This window comes from Thalassophryne amazonica, chromosome 6 (assembly GCF_902500255.1).
Source record: "Thalassophryne amazonica chromosome 6, fThaAma1.1, whole genome shotgun sequence".
Taxonomy (NCBI): domain Eukaryota; kingdom Metazoa; phylum Chordata; class Actinopteri; order Batrachoidiformes; family Batrachoididae; genus Thalassophryne; species Thalassophryne amazonica.
In genome coordinates, this window is record NC_047108.1 from 41,038,133 (window position 1) to 41,056,300 (window position 18,168).

Consider the following 18,168-nt stretch of genomic DNA (forward strand, 5'->3'; position numbering starts at 1 on the left):
CGGGAAAGTATCAGACCGAGGTGTTGAAAGTATGGACCCCGCTTCACTCGGCTCGTGCAAAGAAAAAAAAAAACACGGTCTGATTTTCCCATACAGACCGAGCAGGCAAGGTTAATAATTTGTCTATTTTATATATATATATATATATATATATATATATATATATATATATATATATATATATATATACGCAAACTTGTGGTATCGCCCGAATATGAAAGCTGCTGACCTTGTTGGGCTTGTAGTCAGACCTGTTCATTTTCTTCACCTCCGTGAAGAACTTGCTAACAGATGGTCCAGTCATTAGCTGTAAAGCTTTCAGTCTGTGTGTTTTTTTTCTGATGCTGTTTAGATATGTATGGAATATGTTCATGTCCAACTTGATTTTTTTTTTTTTTTTTTTAAGCTTTCTGGTTTGTAACAAATCTGATATGTGATCCGGACGGATTGTCACGATAACGGTCTGATATGGGAAAATATCAGACTGGAAATGCACGTAGTGTTATAGCCAGGCTTGGGGAGTAACGGAATACATGTAACGGCGTTACGTAATTAGGATACAAAAAAAGGTAACTATTCCGCTACAGTTACAGAAAAAAAGACGTATTCAGATTACAGGTATATTTAGTAAAAATGGGGATTAGTTCACAGGATTACAATTTTAATGCATTTTATGATATTATCCAGAGTTCTAGCTAGCACAAAGTTGCGTTACAGCCCGTTACGCTATAATTTTGGACCGTTACGATTTTCAATACAGCGTCTGTAATCAACCGTTTCTGCAGTGTGACTCCAGTTTGAAGCGTGAATCGAAACAATGCTTCGATTCAATGGCTCGTGGCTCTTTGATTCGCTGCTCTTCAGAAGCGGTAAGTCCGCTTCTTAACCCCTCTGAAAGCCATTAAAATATCATGAGTCACTTTTGTGTGGATTAAAGTCACTAACTGGGACTCTGGTCTTGTTGCAGTCGAGAAACGAGAATCGGCCTCCGTTTTGTCACAGCTTCAAATGCTGCGCAGCTCTCTGACTCTCTCTCTGAGACAGAGTCCGCTCGGAATTATTAACTTCAAAACGAATCGCCGCTTTAAATAAAATGACACCTCTTACAAACGTTGCAATACAGACAATAAATTACAGTCGACTAAAACGTTTTTTCCTCCCAAAATGGGACGTCTTGCATTCTTTATAAACCTGACCTGCAGCACAGCTGCAAGAGCTCAGCTCATAGGTATGGAAATACATTCATGCCAGTAATAATGTCTGAAAGGAAATGCTTTTGACAAAAACTAACAGATTTTATTTCTGTTTATGTCCAAAGATCAAGGATCCACCATGTAGAGTTTATTATGTCCAGAGTTTAAGGATCCAGTAACCAATTTCATATTTATTTACTTTAAGACTCAATAAAAACATAACAAAATAGAAACTACTCATAAGAAAGAGAAAAAAAATAGGTTTTAAGTCTTGACTTAAAAATGTCCATGGACTCTGACTGTTATGAAAGTGTAGTGACACAGACCCACAACAAGGGGCGTTAATGAACGGACAGTGGATAAGCCAAAAAGTAACAATTTAATGTTGTGAATCGCACAACGAAATACAGACAATAACAGAGGATGAGGATGGTCAATCATACACAAGGTGATGTGTGGGCAGGCTCGAAGATAGATGATGTCTGGCCAGAGAAGAGCCGGATCCCACACAGTTTCCACCGCCAACGGGTCTGAAGAACACCGGAGCCGCCAAGTCCTGCGCCCCAGGTGGCCACTGTCTTCAGCAGTCAGACCCAGTACTGCTGGCAGAAACAGAAACAGTTAATGGTGGGTGTGTGAATACACACCCAGCAATCATTCAGTGCTTGGTTCCTCCAGGAGGGAAAACCTCCACCTCCAGATACAGAATCACCCGTGCAGCTCCTGTCAGTCACTTCCCTGGAAGGAGTGAGAGGCAAAGACGTCGCGCTCACACTATCCGCCAATCCAGCTTCAGACTGTATCCACAGGAAAACGGCTGCACACAGAACAATATTCAGTCTCAGAAAAATCACAGCAGAGAAGGTTACCTGAGTGGTAGCTGATTTCTCGGCGGGGAGGTGGAGTTGCAGTCCGGCTTTTATGGAGGATGTGGTTGATGAGTGACAGCTGGTGTTGATGATGTGTGACAGCTGTCACTCCAGTAGTTCCGACGCCCTCTCGTGCTTGAAGCCCGCATTCCAAGCAGGGCGCCATCTGGTGGTGGTGGGCCAGCAGTACCTCCTCTTCAGCGGCCCACACAACACTGACTGCCTCACTGAGGGCCATGTAGTGGTAACCCAGAATGAGATTGCCCACTCAACAAACTTCCCCAGCCTTTTGGACATGATGAAGGGACCTGGGCTGTTGTACCTGGCTTTTCCCCTTTGGGTACCCCTAGAATGGACAATTTTTAGCTTAAATTCTCAAAAGCTGCCCCTCCCCCCCCCATCACTTCGCTCCCTCGACATTACCACTACGCTACAATTTTACCCTAGCTAGAACTGTTATCTGTGTATAATATGTTTTTTTTTTTTTCTTTGAAACGAAAATGTCCCTTCACGACATCTCCTAACTGGGCAAAATATTGATGAAATACCCGGATGTTAATGCATTTTCAATGGAGATCCGCAACTGGACACACTCAGAAAAACGCTCGCAAAATATGTGTTAAAATGCCATTTTGACCAGGATATCGAGCCAGTAAAATTAAATTACATTAAATTATGTTAGGAAAGTATTAAACTTACTCTGACAACACACATTCCCAAATATTAGTGCTGCAAGTTACACGGATCTGCGCTGTTCAAGCTGCTGAGCTGAGGCGTCCTGCAGCTGCTGTTCAACGCAGCTTCTAAAACCATTACAATACATTTATATACATATTATATTTTTACACAATTATCCTTTATTGACCGAGTTTCATTCATGAAGTCAGTGGTGTGTGTACACATCTCTGTGTGTGGGTGTGAGCGGCACAGCGCGGGTCATTATAATCTCATTATTTTAAGGTGCAAATTAAAAAAAATCCCCAGTCTCGTCGAACAATTTTAATCACTAACAACAAGTATTTTAACTAGACATCGGTCTAGCAGTGGAAAATATCAACTAGACATAAGTGAAGAGTTAATGGTCTGTGTCATCGGGTGACACAGGTACGGCAGGAAACATACAGCTGTTTATCATCCAAATATCACAAAGTGACAAGAACCAAAACCACTTACTTATGGAAGGAAATATTGTCTCGCTTGTTCCTCCGTTTGTGGCTTTGCCAACATGCGCAGCTTTCCAGCATATTCCACCTGTTTCTTGAACTTCTATTCACGCAAATCACTAAGTTGCCCGGAATTAAAATGGCGATCACGCCTCCTTACTGACAGTATTTACTTAATGGTTTTCATTATGCTTTTGTTATTATTTTGAAAGTTCAATAAGTGGACTGATATGTTAAACATGGTGCGAATTTACTGAACAAGTAGTAGACTTTTTTTTGTTTTGTATATTGTTCTGCAAGCCACTTTTAATTACAAATTCATCCGCACACACCTGAGTTTTCATTATCCTTCATTTGTTTGGCATTTTTTGTTGAAAATTTAGCAGGTGAACACTGGGTGTGTTTAAAACAATATTATGGTGCTCTTAATTCATAATGTGAAGTAAAAACAGAGTATGCCATGTAAAAGAAACAGTATTATATTTGCTTAATAAACTGTACTATGTGGTCAAGACTATTTCTATTTAGTTTATTTTGTCTGTATTAGCATATTTGATATTGGAGTAATCCAGAAGTAATTGAAAGTAATCAAATTACATTACTTTAATATTATAGTACTTGGATTACGTTACTGATTACATTTTTCAACAGGTAACTAGTAACTGTATCGGAATACATTTTTAAAGTAACCCTCCCAACCCTGGTCATAGCCATATAATAATGGATCATATTGTGGCTGATTTTCATATCATGTTTATTTACATGTTGGTAATTATTGATTTTTCTCCTCAGGAGCTAGTCCAGCATCATCTGATCAATTGATGGCACAACTGAATGTGAGTGTGTTTCATTAATTAAAATCCTTAATTAAAATGCTTAACTTTCAAATCAATTTCAAGGTGTACATTTAAATTCTGTCTGCACAACACCAGCAGCTATATTGTTACTCTGCTGTGACTGATCGGAATGTGCATATTATAAACTGAAATACCCATTTAAACAGAACAACTGATGAAATGTCTGGTGAGGTTTGATAGACCTTTCTGAATGGGTTTTGAAGGGAATGCTTTCTGGTTATTTAGTGTAGCCATTCCTAAATATAAGAATGCCATGTCTCGCTTTCAGACCCGAAAGTGTTCAACCACAACATTGATCAATGCAATACATAGAAGTATTTATTTATTTGTATATGAATAATGTGTCATATTTTTCCAAAGTACAAGTCACCCCTGTCCAGACCAGAAATGCTTCTTTGGGGGGGGTTTAAGTTGCACTGAAGTGTAAGTTGTAGTACCTCTCCAACTAGTAAAACAAATAAAAAAAAACACAACTTGTTTTCTGGAAAATACAGTAATTTGAATTCCATAGCCCTGCTTTGCTACTTTGTTTTACATTTTTAAAATAATCCATGTATTTTTGTAGAAATTTAAATATTACAAAATTAAAATTCTAACTTTTATTTTGTTTTTTATTTGTCTTACATGGACCACCTGCAGTAACTTTATTTTCACCAACAAAGCTATCACCTACCACCTATCCCAGATTTCAGAGAATTGTAAGGATGTGACTAAAGCTGGCTCAAGAATCAGATTCAGACTTTATTAATCCCAGAGGGGCAAAGCAGTTCACAGTTACCCACCTTATTGGACCTTCTAAATAACTAGGGAGCAAACAAAAATAAGTACAAGACTTCCATAACAACATACCAACAATTACCCTCACCTGTCAGTACCCACAGATTAGAAGGATCATCAGTAAATAAGGACAATAGGTTTGACTGTAAAATACTCATTAGACTCCAAATTCAGCACAAGCCACAATCAGCCTCAGCCTACTTCCCAGTATTTAACAGCCTGATAGCTGACAGAATAAATGAGTTGGAGTATCTGTTCATTTTCCTTGGGGGTGCATAATAGCACTGCCTGGAGGGCATGAGAGAAATGTCAGAGGAGAGAATGTGTCCAGCTTGATCAATGATTCCTCTGGCTTTTTGGACCACACATTTCTCCCAGACAGAGCTCATGTCCCTCATCTGTACTCCAGTAATCGTGGAGCATATTTTTACAATTTAGTTCAAGCAGTTTGTCCTTTATTGGTAATCCATGAAACCAGCAGATGAAAGAAAATGTTTAAAGACTTTCAGTAAAAGAAAAAATGAAGATAGGATGCCTTCAGAAACACTAAAAGAGTTAAGCTTTCACAACAAGTAAATCCTTTGTTGTCCACAGAGTCGATAGTTAATATTAACTGTATTCCGAACAAACTTTAGGTCAGAGTCAAACACAGTTTCAAGGTACTTTTAGGAAGCAACAGTTTGTACATCTTCACCATGGATGATGCTAGCTACTGGTGAAGGCCCCCGGCCAGTCCTTCTGAAGTTGATTATCAGTTCCTTTGTTTTTTGGACATTAAGGTCAAGGAAGCTGTCATCACACCATTTAACAAACATTAACAAAGCATCTCCAGCTGCTGCTACTACTACTGTTGTGGTACTGTTACTTGCAAAAATGAAGATGTAAAAAGTTCAAAGGACAAAGAAGAGAATAAAAAAAATATAACACCAACCTTTTAGCACACTTGCTGATGATGCAGCATAAAGGGTCTCTCCCCTTAACTACTACTACTACTACTAAAGTGCTCAATAGGCTATGCCATTCCCCTATGTGAAAGTGTATGTGCCAGGTTTGAATGAATTCTGCAGCACAGATGTGTCTCTCCCCTTAACAACTACTACTACTACTACTACTACTACTACTAAAGTGCTCATTAGCCTGTCACATTCCGTATATCAAAGTATATGTGTGCCAAGTTTGGCTCAATTCCGAGGTGCCATTTCAACAGGAGGGGGACATATACACACATACAGTTGTCTCTTAGTAAGTTCTGTTTCTGCTTTAGCTTGTCACAAAATAAATCTCCACCTTTTAAGTAGAGCCCAACTGATATGGATTTTTTGAGGCCGATAACGATATTTGGATGAAAACAATGCCAATAATCGATAAATCGGCTGATTTGCCGATAGCCGATAAATCAGCCAATATTATTATTATTTTTTAAATTAATAAAATGTTTATTTTTGAGCCCTTAACAAAAAAGGTATGAGCTAAAAGCTGAAGCTTTGTCCTCATATTGATTAACTTTATAACAGAAGAATTTTCAAGTTCAAAAAATGCAAAAATGCAATTGGAGCAGTTAGGGGGCTATTCAAACGGGCCAACTAGTAAGATATCACTCCTGAAAACGATCTTTGCCATATCACGCGAGGAAAATCTGCCCTACAATTGGATTTTGGAAAACCATGTGACGGAGAACCAATTCTGATTGGACACTAACATTGCGCATGTCATCACACATCTTCTATAAGGAGTACCAAGATGGCCGATGGTGGATCGAACGTCCGCGGAGTTAACTTTTCAGCAAAAAAAAAAGTAAGTTTCTATCTCATGTCATTAAAAACTTATTTACAATTTAATAAAGCGGCGTCATATACGACGGCGTCGGCCCCACAGGGTTAATGGTGAACAGCAGTAATTCCCAGAACCCTTCCGGATGACCAGTAAATCTGAATGTTTCAACCTTTTAGCAGGAAACAAAAGTTTTTCATGCTAGAAATAAGGTCTACACAACGTGGGCTTAATAAAAAGCGTGACCGACACAATGAAGCGCATTTGACACATTACTACATAAACTGAGTTAATCAAACTGAGTTGAACTGAAACGGGAGAAATGTGGGGTGAATGTAATCGCAAAGTTATTACAAACAACATCCTTATAAACTTACTTGTATGCTTTTGTCAGCCGATCAGTGCAGTGTGTCGGCGAACTATGGGGGCCGGTGATGAACACATTTAAGCTGGGGTGTAAGCAGCTCTCAGTTGAATGGAGTCAGAGCTCCATCTACTGGACAAACAGTGCAAGGACATTTTACATTGCCGACACAAACATTATTTCAGTAACTGTTCTGTTTATGAGAAATTATCGGCATTCTATCGGCAGAATTTTGGCCGATAGTGAGTACTTTGAAAAGGGCTTATATTGGCCGATATATTAGTCAGGCTCTACTTTTAAGGATGCATCAGTCAGAGCATTTTATAATTGTGGCTCAATAGGAAACATTAAAAAGTGATAGTTTTTTTTTTATATCTTTATGTGGTCATTATTCATCTATCCGACATACTGTTTTTAATTGGCTGAATTATTTAGAAATGCTTATGTATGTGCTGTGTAACACCTTCAGTATACAACAAAGTTGTATATTTAGTTTGTTTGTTTATATTATATATTTGTTAGTTTGTTTATATAGTTGTGTTCTAACTATGTGCACTATCACTGTAGGTTGAAAAGAGCAATTTAGCCATCACTGCAAGTGAAAAAGATCTGCCTTCAGAAATTGAGACCACACATACCGTCAGCACTGCAAGCTCTTCCACTGCCTGCTTCCACTGCAAGAAGAAACTGGACAAAGGGCAGACAATTCACCAAACAAAGAACTCACAGCGTGTCTTCTGCTCTCACACATGCTTCTCTGCACACCATCTCCACATCAAGCTAGTCACCAAAAAATGCTACAACTGTAATCAGTAAGTCCGGGAGACTTTCTATGTCTTTTTCATTGAATGTAAAATGGCTTCAAAAATGGAACTTTTGAGGCACCTTGACACTTGCAGGAAATTGATCCCTGCACTGCTGCACAATTTGTTGTGCCAATGTGTCCTGCTTTGTCCTGCTGGATGCCACACTATAATCATTTCATGGCTGATGACGCATTTGCTCTTAGAACTTGGCTGATAAAACCATTCTGTTTATTATAGATGTAACATCTCATCATAATCTCAATTTCAAGTTCAGATGCACTGCGCACAATGACGCAAATCCTGACAGGTACTTAATACTATGGGCGTGACTGATGTTACAAAGACAGCCATAAAGAAAATTCTAAACCTTTATTGTAAATTTGTCTTCAAACTATACTGGGTTAACAATTTAATTAATTTAATTTATATAGCGCCAAATCACAACAAAGGTCTGCCTTCAGAAATTGAGACAACACATTTATATAGCGCCAAATCACAAAGCTGCGCTTCACACAAAAAAGGCCTAACCTTATCAACCCCTATAGCAAGCACACAGGCAACAGCAGTAAGGAAAAACTTCCTCTGATGATTTGAGAAAGAAACCCCAAGCAGACCAGACTCAAAGGGGGGGGGGGGGGGGGGGGGGGTTGGGTTCACAGATCCCGTTTATTTCATGACCAATACAGAAGAAGACACCCACTCCCACTTATGGATGGAGCTGCACCTTGGACAGAGAGAAAAAAACAAAATCGGGAAACAGGAAGACTAGACTACAATAAAGTATCATTTGTCAGCATTAAGCAACAAGAAAAACAGAAGCAATACTAAGGTGATCGCCAGCCACTAGCCCGAAGCTTCACTAAAAAAACGCAGATTTTAGATAAAATTAAGGCCATGACCGCTCTGTTTACTAGTAAAATGAATTTAAAAGGGTAGGAAGTATAGTACCATACTATGCCTGTATGCTAGCCATATGAAAGGGAAAATAATAATAATCACCTAGCAGAACCTGCCGGTTTAAGACATGCCAGTTTAAAATGGTTTCCGGTGAAACCTCCATATACCCGGGAATTAGTCAATACCCACAAACAGTGTCAATTCTAACGAGAAAATTGTGTACTGTTTTGTTTTCAGCTGCAAAAAAAGTAGCAAAAAGCGCTTTTTTTTTTCCCCTCATTTACCAGCAGAGAAGGGAAGATGAAGCAAATGCGAGAGGTCGTGTCAGTAAATGTTAGCCTACACAGCTAATGAGAGTAGTTGCATTCTCTCACCTGCACAAATGCCTCGACACATTTGAGGTCCGGGTCATAAGCAAACAACAACACGTCCATTTTCCACCACATTGTCACCTTTTCTTTGTATTTTCACTTTGTTTGCCATGTAATTTGCCCAAAAGCCCAGAGAAAGTGCCGTGTTTCTGTCCCCAGAAGGAGAGAAGATACGTCATATACATCATATTTTACTTCTTTAGTGCAAGCCCTCAAATGAGACTACGCTGCCCAATTGGAGACCCCTAATGCTGGACTGCGGTAAACCAGAAAACAGACAGCTCTTTTTATTCTGGGAGATAAGGTTGGAAGCAGCTGTCATTCTGCAGATCCTGGCCATGTTACAAATCAAAGGCATTGACCGAATTATTGCATAATTATGTATAACTGACATTACATGACTGACATTACAGTATGTCACTGTGTATTAAAACAAATTTCTGCTGTTCAAACAATGTACTTTGACTGGCAATTGCCATATTCTATAATTTGATACCTTTAGAATATATTATGTTGGTATTTTTACGATTTCTAGGCCAAAGCAGGTGCAGTGATGGCAACCAACTTCTCACTTCAACTGAGGTGTGCTTATGCAGAGCTCATGCGGAGGATGAAAAATCAGTTTTTGCAATAAATAGAACATGAGCCCAAATCTTTTGCATTTTGATGGGAGGAAAACATAACAAAATAAACCTGCTTTGACATGGTACAGCTAACCTTCACTACATCACTGTAACTGAAATTATTTTCTTTCTGCACAAGTGAATATTTGCTTGTTTACTCGAGTACTATTTTTCTCAGTGTCTAATTGTTTTTTTTTTTTATCTGTAAGCTTCTACAACATGAATTTGCCTATGTGCGTTTGTAACAATGTGAAACGTATATGAAATTCTCAGATTGGGCGCTCCAGGCACTGCTCTGTGTTGATCAAAGAGAGGGGGTTGACATACATTGTGGAGGAGCTGTGAGAATGAAATGGGCATGTTGTGTATTTAAAGAGAGCATATTAAAATGTGAATATTGACTCTGTAGTGAAGCCGCAGCCAGTGCAGGAAACAAGCATGAACCTAGTCGATTGCTCGAGGTGAATCAGGTTTAATTTAACCTATAAAGATCCATTTAAAAATGCCTTGGTTGGGATGTTTGTTTCTGGTAATATTACCGTCCTCCCATCCAATCAGGTAGCGATTTTCACAAAAAATGTCCCATTCATGTCCCATTCCATGTTGGTGCCCAACACAGAGGTCTTGGAATGCGGCAACATGAGCAGCATGTTTGCCATTCTTGGTGAAAGGCCCCTTCGTATCTTGGCCACGTCAGGAGAATGGATCCGAGCTGCATTCCTAAAGATCCACTGTACGGTGAGCTGGCAGAGGGTACTTGTTTGGTTTGTTGACCACACGTGCGCTTCAAGGATGTCTGCAAGAAGGATGTGAAAATGTGCAGCATCAGTGTCAACACGTGGGAGCAGTGTGCAGAGCGCCGTGCAGCCTGGCGCCTTACTGTCAGAACAGGTGCACAGAGGGCTGAACAATGAGCTAGGAGGAAGGAGCAACAGCGGCAGCCTCAGCAGGCATCACAGTACACGTACAACAAATGCAGCAGAGATTATCATTCCCGCATTGAACTGATAAATCATTTGCACAGGTGCAGATAGAAACAAAAGACAAAAATTTCCTGTGTATTTGTATTGTCAACTGTATTGGTAGCATGGTCTAAGCAGAAGGTCACACCTTTGAGTCTGGTCTGCTTGAGGTTTCTTCCTCTAATCATTGGAGGGAGTTTGTCCTTACCACTGTCACCTGTGTGCTTGCTCAAGGGTTTGGTAAGGTTAGACCTTACTGGCAGCTTTGTTGTGATTTGGCGCTATATAGATGAGGTGAATTAAAATTGAATTGAAAAGTGTAAAAAAAAAACCCCCAAAGAAACAAACAAAAAAGCAAAAAACAAACTACGCTACACCATCGTTTCCCGCAGATGGACAGATGTCAGGTAGGTACCCAGTCAGGTAGCGATTTCCACAAAAAATGTCTGTAGCTTGTTTAATCTAACAATGCACAGGCGCAAAGCAACAGAGAGGAGTCAGAAGGGCCCTACTCCTCTTTTATAGGAAAGGTCTACTTTTGAATCACAATGCCATATTCTGTCCCCTTGCTTGTATCCACAGCCTCACTGGCAGAGAGTGCTAGCTGATGTTGATTGATAGTGTGTGTCCTTTGTGAGCATTGTATTACAGATATGAGATAATATGGTTAGTTGTACTAATGGACCATCTAAGAAGTCTGAACTAAAGTTTTCCCATCAAGTAAAGTGTTCATGTTTCTTAATTTGTATGTTATCACTGTTATTGGGTGTCAGTAGGTTGGTGATGGTGCCATTCCACTGTTACGGAGGAAGTAAGTTGGTCATGACATTTAAACCATCTCCCCCCCAAGGATTTGTCTAGTGTTATAAGAAGTTCAGTTTTTGAGTTCTGGTACACAGTTATACAGATTTCTGACAATAAGATGATAGTATAGCTTATATATGTGTGAGTTTTCACATATTCTCAATCCCTCAGGAACATATTGCAGGCTAACACCATCATCTTGGCCCCGGTTGATGACACAGGAATCATGAAAGAGCTGTGCAGTGAGGCCTGCCTGTCTTCAGTCAGTTTCAAGATGAACACCAAATATCTGCAGTCAGTTGTACCTTGGTCTCAGTGCAAGAGATGCAAGAGGTTCCACTTTGTAAGTAACAAAAAAATAGTCTTTTAAGAGCATGTATTTATTTATTTTATATGACACTGTTTGTGTGCAAGAATTACAAAAATACTAATACACATGGACCAGTCAGTACTGGCCTATGTGTATTAGTATTTTTGTTCCTTTACACCATCACACTGAAGTTGAAATTAAACTGTCAAAATCTGTTTGTAGTGTAGACTTTGAGTCAAAGGTTTAACAAAATATTACATTAATCATTTGGGAATTACAGCATTCCTCCATTTTCAGAGGCCAAGAGTATTTGAAAAAACTTGTTCATACAGATGATCATTTTAACAACCAGTTTTCTTTCGACAAGTCGAGGGATGGACACTAGCACATTTCCAAGTCATTGGAAATGTGTTCCCAGGGTGAAGAAGAAGTCAGTAGGTCAAATAGTCTTTTCTTATCGTGCACCCACCTTGTGGAACAGTCTTCCTGCGACCGTGAGGCAGTCAGAGTCCATAGACATTTTTAAGTCAAGACTGAAAACCCATTTTTATTCTCTTATCAATCGTTTTTATTTTTTATCTGTTTTATTCTTTTACTTCTGCTTTTAATTATGTATTTGATTTTTTTTTTAATTCATTTTGTATTATTTAAATTTTATGTTTTGTGTAAGGCGCCTTGAGACGGCTTTTGCTGTGATTTGGCGCATTATAAGCTAATTAAATAAAAAAAAAATTGAATATGTCTTGGATTCCACTTATGTCAATGTTTAAGAAATGCAACTAGTGTTGTACTCCATTGTAAATCTTTCTGGAGTAGCCAGTTTTGAAAAACTGAGTACTCTAAAAACTCCCAAAAGCACAATCTGCTTATTTGATCCTATGCCAACAAAACTCAGTGTGCAAGGAAAACTGGCTCTAAAAGTGGTGATTTGTTTGAAAAATAGTCCTTTTATTCAGATCCAATTGCCTTTGACCTCTGAAAATGGGACTGTGTTCAAAACTGATCGCTGATCCTAAATGGTTAATGCAATGTTTTGTTTAATCCCTTAAATTAAATATGATAGTACATCTTGATTGTTGCTTCTCAACTCTGTTGTCAACAATTCTTACTGTCCAATTTCCTATGTACCTGACTGTACTTTCTACAGATGCAACATATTCAAAATGTTTTTCAAATACTTAAAGGTCTTATATATTTTTTTCCTCTATCCTGTCTTTACACATGCTGTTTTTGGTCTTTTTTTTTTTTTTTAGTGCAAATACAAGTTGACAGTGGATGGCACTGTCCTCAGGATTTGCAACAATACCTGTTTGATGGACTACCGCAACGACTACAACATCCCTTTACTTTGCTGTGACAACTGCAGCGCTCTCTCTAACAAGCCACTCACAGTGAAATTGAGGGCTGGCAGCAAAACCATCTGCACTGCAGAATGTCTGGCCAAGTTAAAGGAGGTGATTAAACATTATGTCAGCCATATCATGAGATTGAAGCACTTACCACAAAGGATTTGCCTTATTGCCATATTAACAAATTGATAATGTTTACGCAGATAGTGATGTAAGACCATACATACTGTTAAGTGATGAATACAGTCAGCATGCAAACATTTTGTGAAGGCAAATAGAGCAGTTGCATGCTGATTAATGTGACTAGGAACAGATTTCATGTAGTACCCCAAATTGCAGCCCAAGGTGAGGTAATGGTGTCTGAGGCTATTAAAAAATACAAGACAGGATATTGATGCTAGTATGCAAGTCTGTACAGTCAGACACTGGCTATATTCTTTAGTTTGTTTTTTTGCGTGTGTGTGTGTGTGTGTGTGTGTGTGTGTGTGTGTGTGTGTGTGTGTGTGTGTGTGTGTGTGTGTGTGTGTGTGTGGTTAAATATAGACCAAGATAGCGATATGACAGTGATTTCTTCCTGACTGCAGTCACCGCTTGGGCCATTGTTCTATCCCTACTGATTCCACAAATTAAAGGGTTGCTGATGCAGTTATCGCACAACAGCAACATCTGTCAGCTAATTTCTCACACACTCGGGAACTCGTCTTGCCACTGCCAAGTTACATAACACATCTCCTGCAGAGAATATGATCATTTAGTGAGCAGTAAATTACAGCTACCCATGACAAAAGATATCACAACTAATGAACAAGACAAAGAAATAACTAAATGAAAATAAATGGCAAAGTGCATTTATATAGCACTTTTCTGTCTGCATCAGAAGCGCAAAGCGCTTTACAGTTATGCCTCACACTCACCCATACACACAGACACACTCACAAACTGACGTCAGGGTGCTGCCATGCAAGGCACTCACTACACATCTGGAGCAACTTGAGGTTTACGGACCTTGCCCATGGGCCCTTGGCAATTTTTGGGTCTGGCTGGTTTTTGAACTGAAGATCCTATGGTCTGAAGCCCAAAGTTTGATCATCTAGACCATCACCTCCCCAAATAAAAATAAATTCTGTAAACTCCTTTCAAACTGGATTCAAACTCTGTACACCAACACATTTACCCCCAATCTCAATTCTCTTTTGTACCCCTTCCCCTTCCCCTTGGCCCTACCCCTACGCCTACCCCTTTAAAACAAGGGGTAAGGCGAAGGGGTATGCCTCTAGCCCTATGAATTGAGACACCCCTCCGCCTTAGGAGAAAAAAAAAATTGCCGTCTTCACTGTTTAACATGGCAACCGGCCTGTTTGCTCGTTTTATTTTCTCGCCTTTCTGCGTTAATGCAAGAAATAGAAGAAGTCACAGATTTCTTCGATGCATCGCAATCATGTCATGTTATTTAATTTAATTTGTAATTTATAATAATAATAATAATTAGTAATTGATTAATGTTAATACTAATAATAATAGTAATATTGTTTGATCATCATTAATTAATTAATTAGTAATTAAAATAATTTATAATAATTTATTAATTTATATAGCGCCAAATCACGACTAATCGCCTCAAGGCACTTCACAAACATCATTTAAAAGCAGAATAAAATGAAATAAGATTAAAACATAATAAAAAAATTTTAAACATAAGTAAAACAAGTAACATAATAAAAAGAATAAAAAAAGACACACAATCATATATAATACTAATGATAAAACAGGAAAAGTTTATTTATTTAAAATAAATAAACACCAAATATATCAGTCTGTGTGCAATGAATGTATACATTATACAAGTTTCACTTTTTGAATGGAATTACTGAAATAAATGATGAGTTCATGATATTCTAATTATATGATCAGCACCTGTATGTATGTTATGGGCTACATCTCCTTATATTTCTTTTTCAAATTCTTCCATTTTTTGCATCCAGCTCTATTTCCTTTAGAAATTTCCTTGACAAATAATAGCAGTCTATTAGGACGTCAGGTTATGTGTTACACATATACATGTGTGTGTATATATTTTCCAGCTTATTCCCATTGATGAAACTTATCATTTTCTGCCTGAAAGTTTATTAGGAGACGAGTGTGTTCAGGGCTCCCTGTTTGTTAAAAAATACACACGTTACAGACCTTGAAATCCAACAGCAGGGATTGATATTATCCAACGATTTATGAACATACAAATTAACGTGCTTACACTTTATCATGATTTTCTCCTTTGTGAGATATAAAAGTGTCTTATCGTAGTGTTTGTGTGTATGTGCATTATAACGCCTCAGCGCACCAGCGAAGTTACGATATTCTTCAGAACAACAATATACGCAACATGCATCCAGCAGCATACACGTTGCTGTCGCAGACAACTGCCTGTAAAGTTTTTGTTCAAGTTATAACTTTCTAAACAGTGTAATTTGTAATGAAAGCCGCTTAATTTGTGCGGCTCTTTCGGCGCCATGTTTGTTTTTTTCGGAGACAGCAGTAAGCTCTTCCTACCCCTCCAAACGAAGTGTGCATCCAGATTCACTCCGTTTGGAGGGGTTTGTAGCCCTCCGCCTACCCCTCCGCCTCACTCTAAAAAGAGAATTGAGACACCACTTTGTCTCTCGTTCCCGCGCAAAATCGGAGGGGAAGGGGTAAGGGGAAGGGTCAAGGGGTAGAATTGAGACTCAGCCTTACACACACACACACACACACACACACCAAGTGTGCGGCTCTGCAGGGTGAGCCACTGTGCTCCTTACTTCAGCAGCTTTTCACATGCCCTACTAAAAGTGCATCACCAGCAACAACAAGAAAACATTTCCCTGGTAAAAGTAACATCCACCAAGCGAAGATGTGACCGTTTCAGTTTAGGATTCTGGGTAGTGTAGTTCTTTTCGGTGACATTGCATAAAACACATTTTTGTTAAAATAAGATTAATATCGTACAGACTTGTGGTATCTACAGGAGCACATGTCATCGTTACACAATGTTGGAGCTCTTGAGTCGGTTTGGATGGTTGCAAACTTCTATGGATAATATGAATGGAATTTTTACTCCTGGAACTGCACTCGAGCTCTACTACACTCTGAAGTAACTTCTATCAAGATTTTGTGCTCTATAAATGAATCGAATTGAATTAAACCTCTTTGTTGAAGGTATTGAGCAAAGCCATGTTCAAAGTGCTGTATCTGTAAAATACATGATGCATACTAATGGTGTGACACTGCACTGTGCCTTTGCATCTTTTAATTCTCTGTTTAATGACTTCACAGAAAACAGTCACACCTGAGCTGTGCGCCATGTGCCAGACTCCCCATCAGATGTCAGACATGGTGGAAGATGAGAAAGTTGGGGGAGAATTGGACTTTTTCTGCAGCAACAGATGTATGATGGTGTACAAGACCCAATCAGGTATTACAGAGTAATGTCTTTACCATGCAGCAGTTTGCTCTTTTAATGCACTTTTCCTCATCTCTGTCTATAATTGAAAATGTCTTCCGACAACCGAGAAATGAACTAAGAGTTTTGGTCATAGCATTGTGTTGCCTGGTTCTCATTAGAAGTCCTGAAACACACTGTCAGCATCACCTGTTCATTGCAGCTGCAATGCATATTGATTTTCATTTTGTGCAGCTCTTTTAATAGATTAAAACTTGCACACTGCTGGCATTGGCAAAACATCGCTGATGTGTGTTTTGCTGCATAGAGTGCCTGTATACTGAGAATGGGTACAACTAGCTGTTTGAAGCTATATTGTTTCCTGGCTTGTCCAGTGCATGCTGCTTTTACTGTGTTTATGCATGACAACCCCATACTCATACCTGTCTTATTATCACACAGTAGGGTTGATTTAGATCTTTAAAAAAAAGAAAAGAAAACCTATTTATATAATTTTACATTTAAGTTGGAAAAAACAACTCATTTTGTGATTGTTTAAATGTATTCACAACTGTAAATCATGCTTGTCAAGAGAAATTGCAGTCCTTCCGTCCAGCCTCCCATCCGTCCTTATGGCAAAACCTTCCATGTCATAAAACCCACGACCTGTCAAACTCTCAAAATTGACATTTTTAATTAATACTAGAAGGTCAAAGCTCTGCGTGCCAAAAAATCTTGCATTTCTGACATTGAGAAATGGCGTCTTTTTTTTAAAACTGTATTTTAGGTTTCAAATCAGAAATGTACATTTGCCCTGAAATCTTCACATCACCTGCTAGTTGGCAGCAAAACCTGCTCAAATGTGTGGCAAGATCTCAACTGTTTATTCATTTGAGAAGTTAACTTTTGGCAATAATAAGATGGGCTGACTGCCAAAAATCAACTTAGTTTTGTTATTTAAGCATGTGAATAATAACCATGCATATCTATATATCACCTGCTCCTTTATCTGATCCTTGAATGTTAAAATATAGATAGAAAAGCAACAGGAATTCAACCTTTTTATACTGTTTGCATATTTCAGAGATCCGTGGCTGTGTTTAATTAACAATCGTTTAAGTTCAACTAGTGTTTAAAGGTCAAGTAGCGTTTCAGTGTAAAATTCCACTATTTAATGAACAAACGCACACAAAAAGTATGTTTTGATAACTCCATACCTGTGATTTAAGCAAATTGGACAGTGCAGTCTCGTTTAAGGACCGGCGCTAAAGGGTTAAAATGTGACGCCTATGATGTAATTTCTCTGCTTCCGGGGACAGAAACACAGCACTTTCTCAGAGTTTTTGGGCAAATTACACACAAGCAAAGTGAAAATGCAAAGAAAAAGTGACGATCTGGTGGAAAGTGGACATGTGTTGTCGTTTGTTTATGACCCGGTGCTCAAATGTGTCGAGGCAGTTGTGTAGGCGAGAGACTGCAAGTATTCTAGTTAGCTGTGTAGGCTAACATATACCAACACAACCTCTCACATTTGTCTCGTCTTCCTTTCTCCACTGGGAACCAAAAAATAACTGCACTTTTTGCGACTGCTTCGGTGATTGCAACCAAAAACAAAACGGTACACCATTTTTCCATGTG

The 18,168-nt window shown here is 38.8% G+C and overlaps 1 protein-coding gene across 1 annotated transcript in view; it reads left to right on the forward strand.

The window, feature by feature from the left end:
- The window catches only part of LOC117512091, a 197,982-nt gene that overhangs the window by 47,161 nt on the left and 132,653 nt on the right, over positions 1-18,168 (forward strand). The window contains exons 15-19 of the mRNA XM_034172052.1: positions 4,018-4,061; positions 7,561-7,805; positions 11,628-11,799; positions 13,020-13,220; positions 16,425-16,563. Of these exons, the coding sequence (XP_034027943.1) occupies positions 4,018-4,061; positions 7,561-7,805; positions 11,628-11,799; positions 13,020-13,220; positions 16,425-16,563 (801 nt within the window). The remainder of the gene's footprint in view (positions 1-4,017; positions 4,062-7,560; positions 7,806-11,627; positions 11,800-13,019; positions 13,221-16,424; positions 16,564-18,168) is intronic.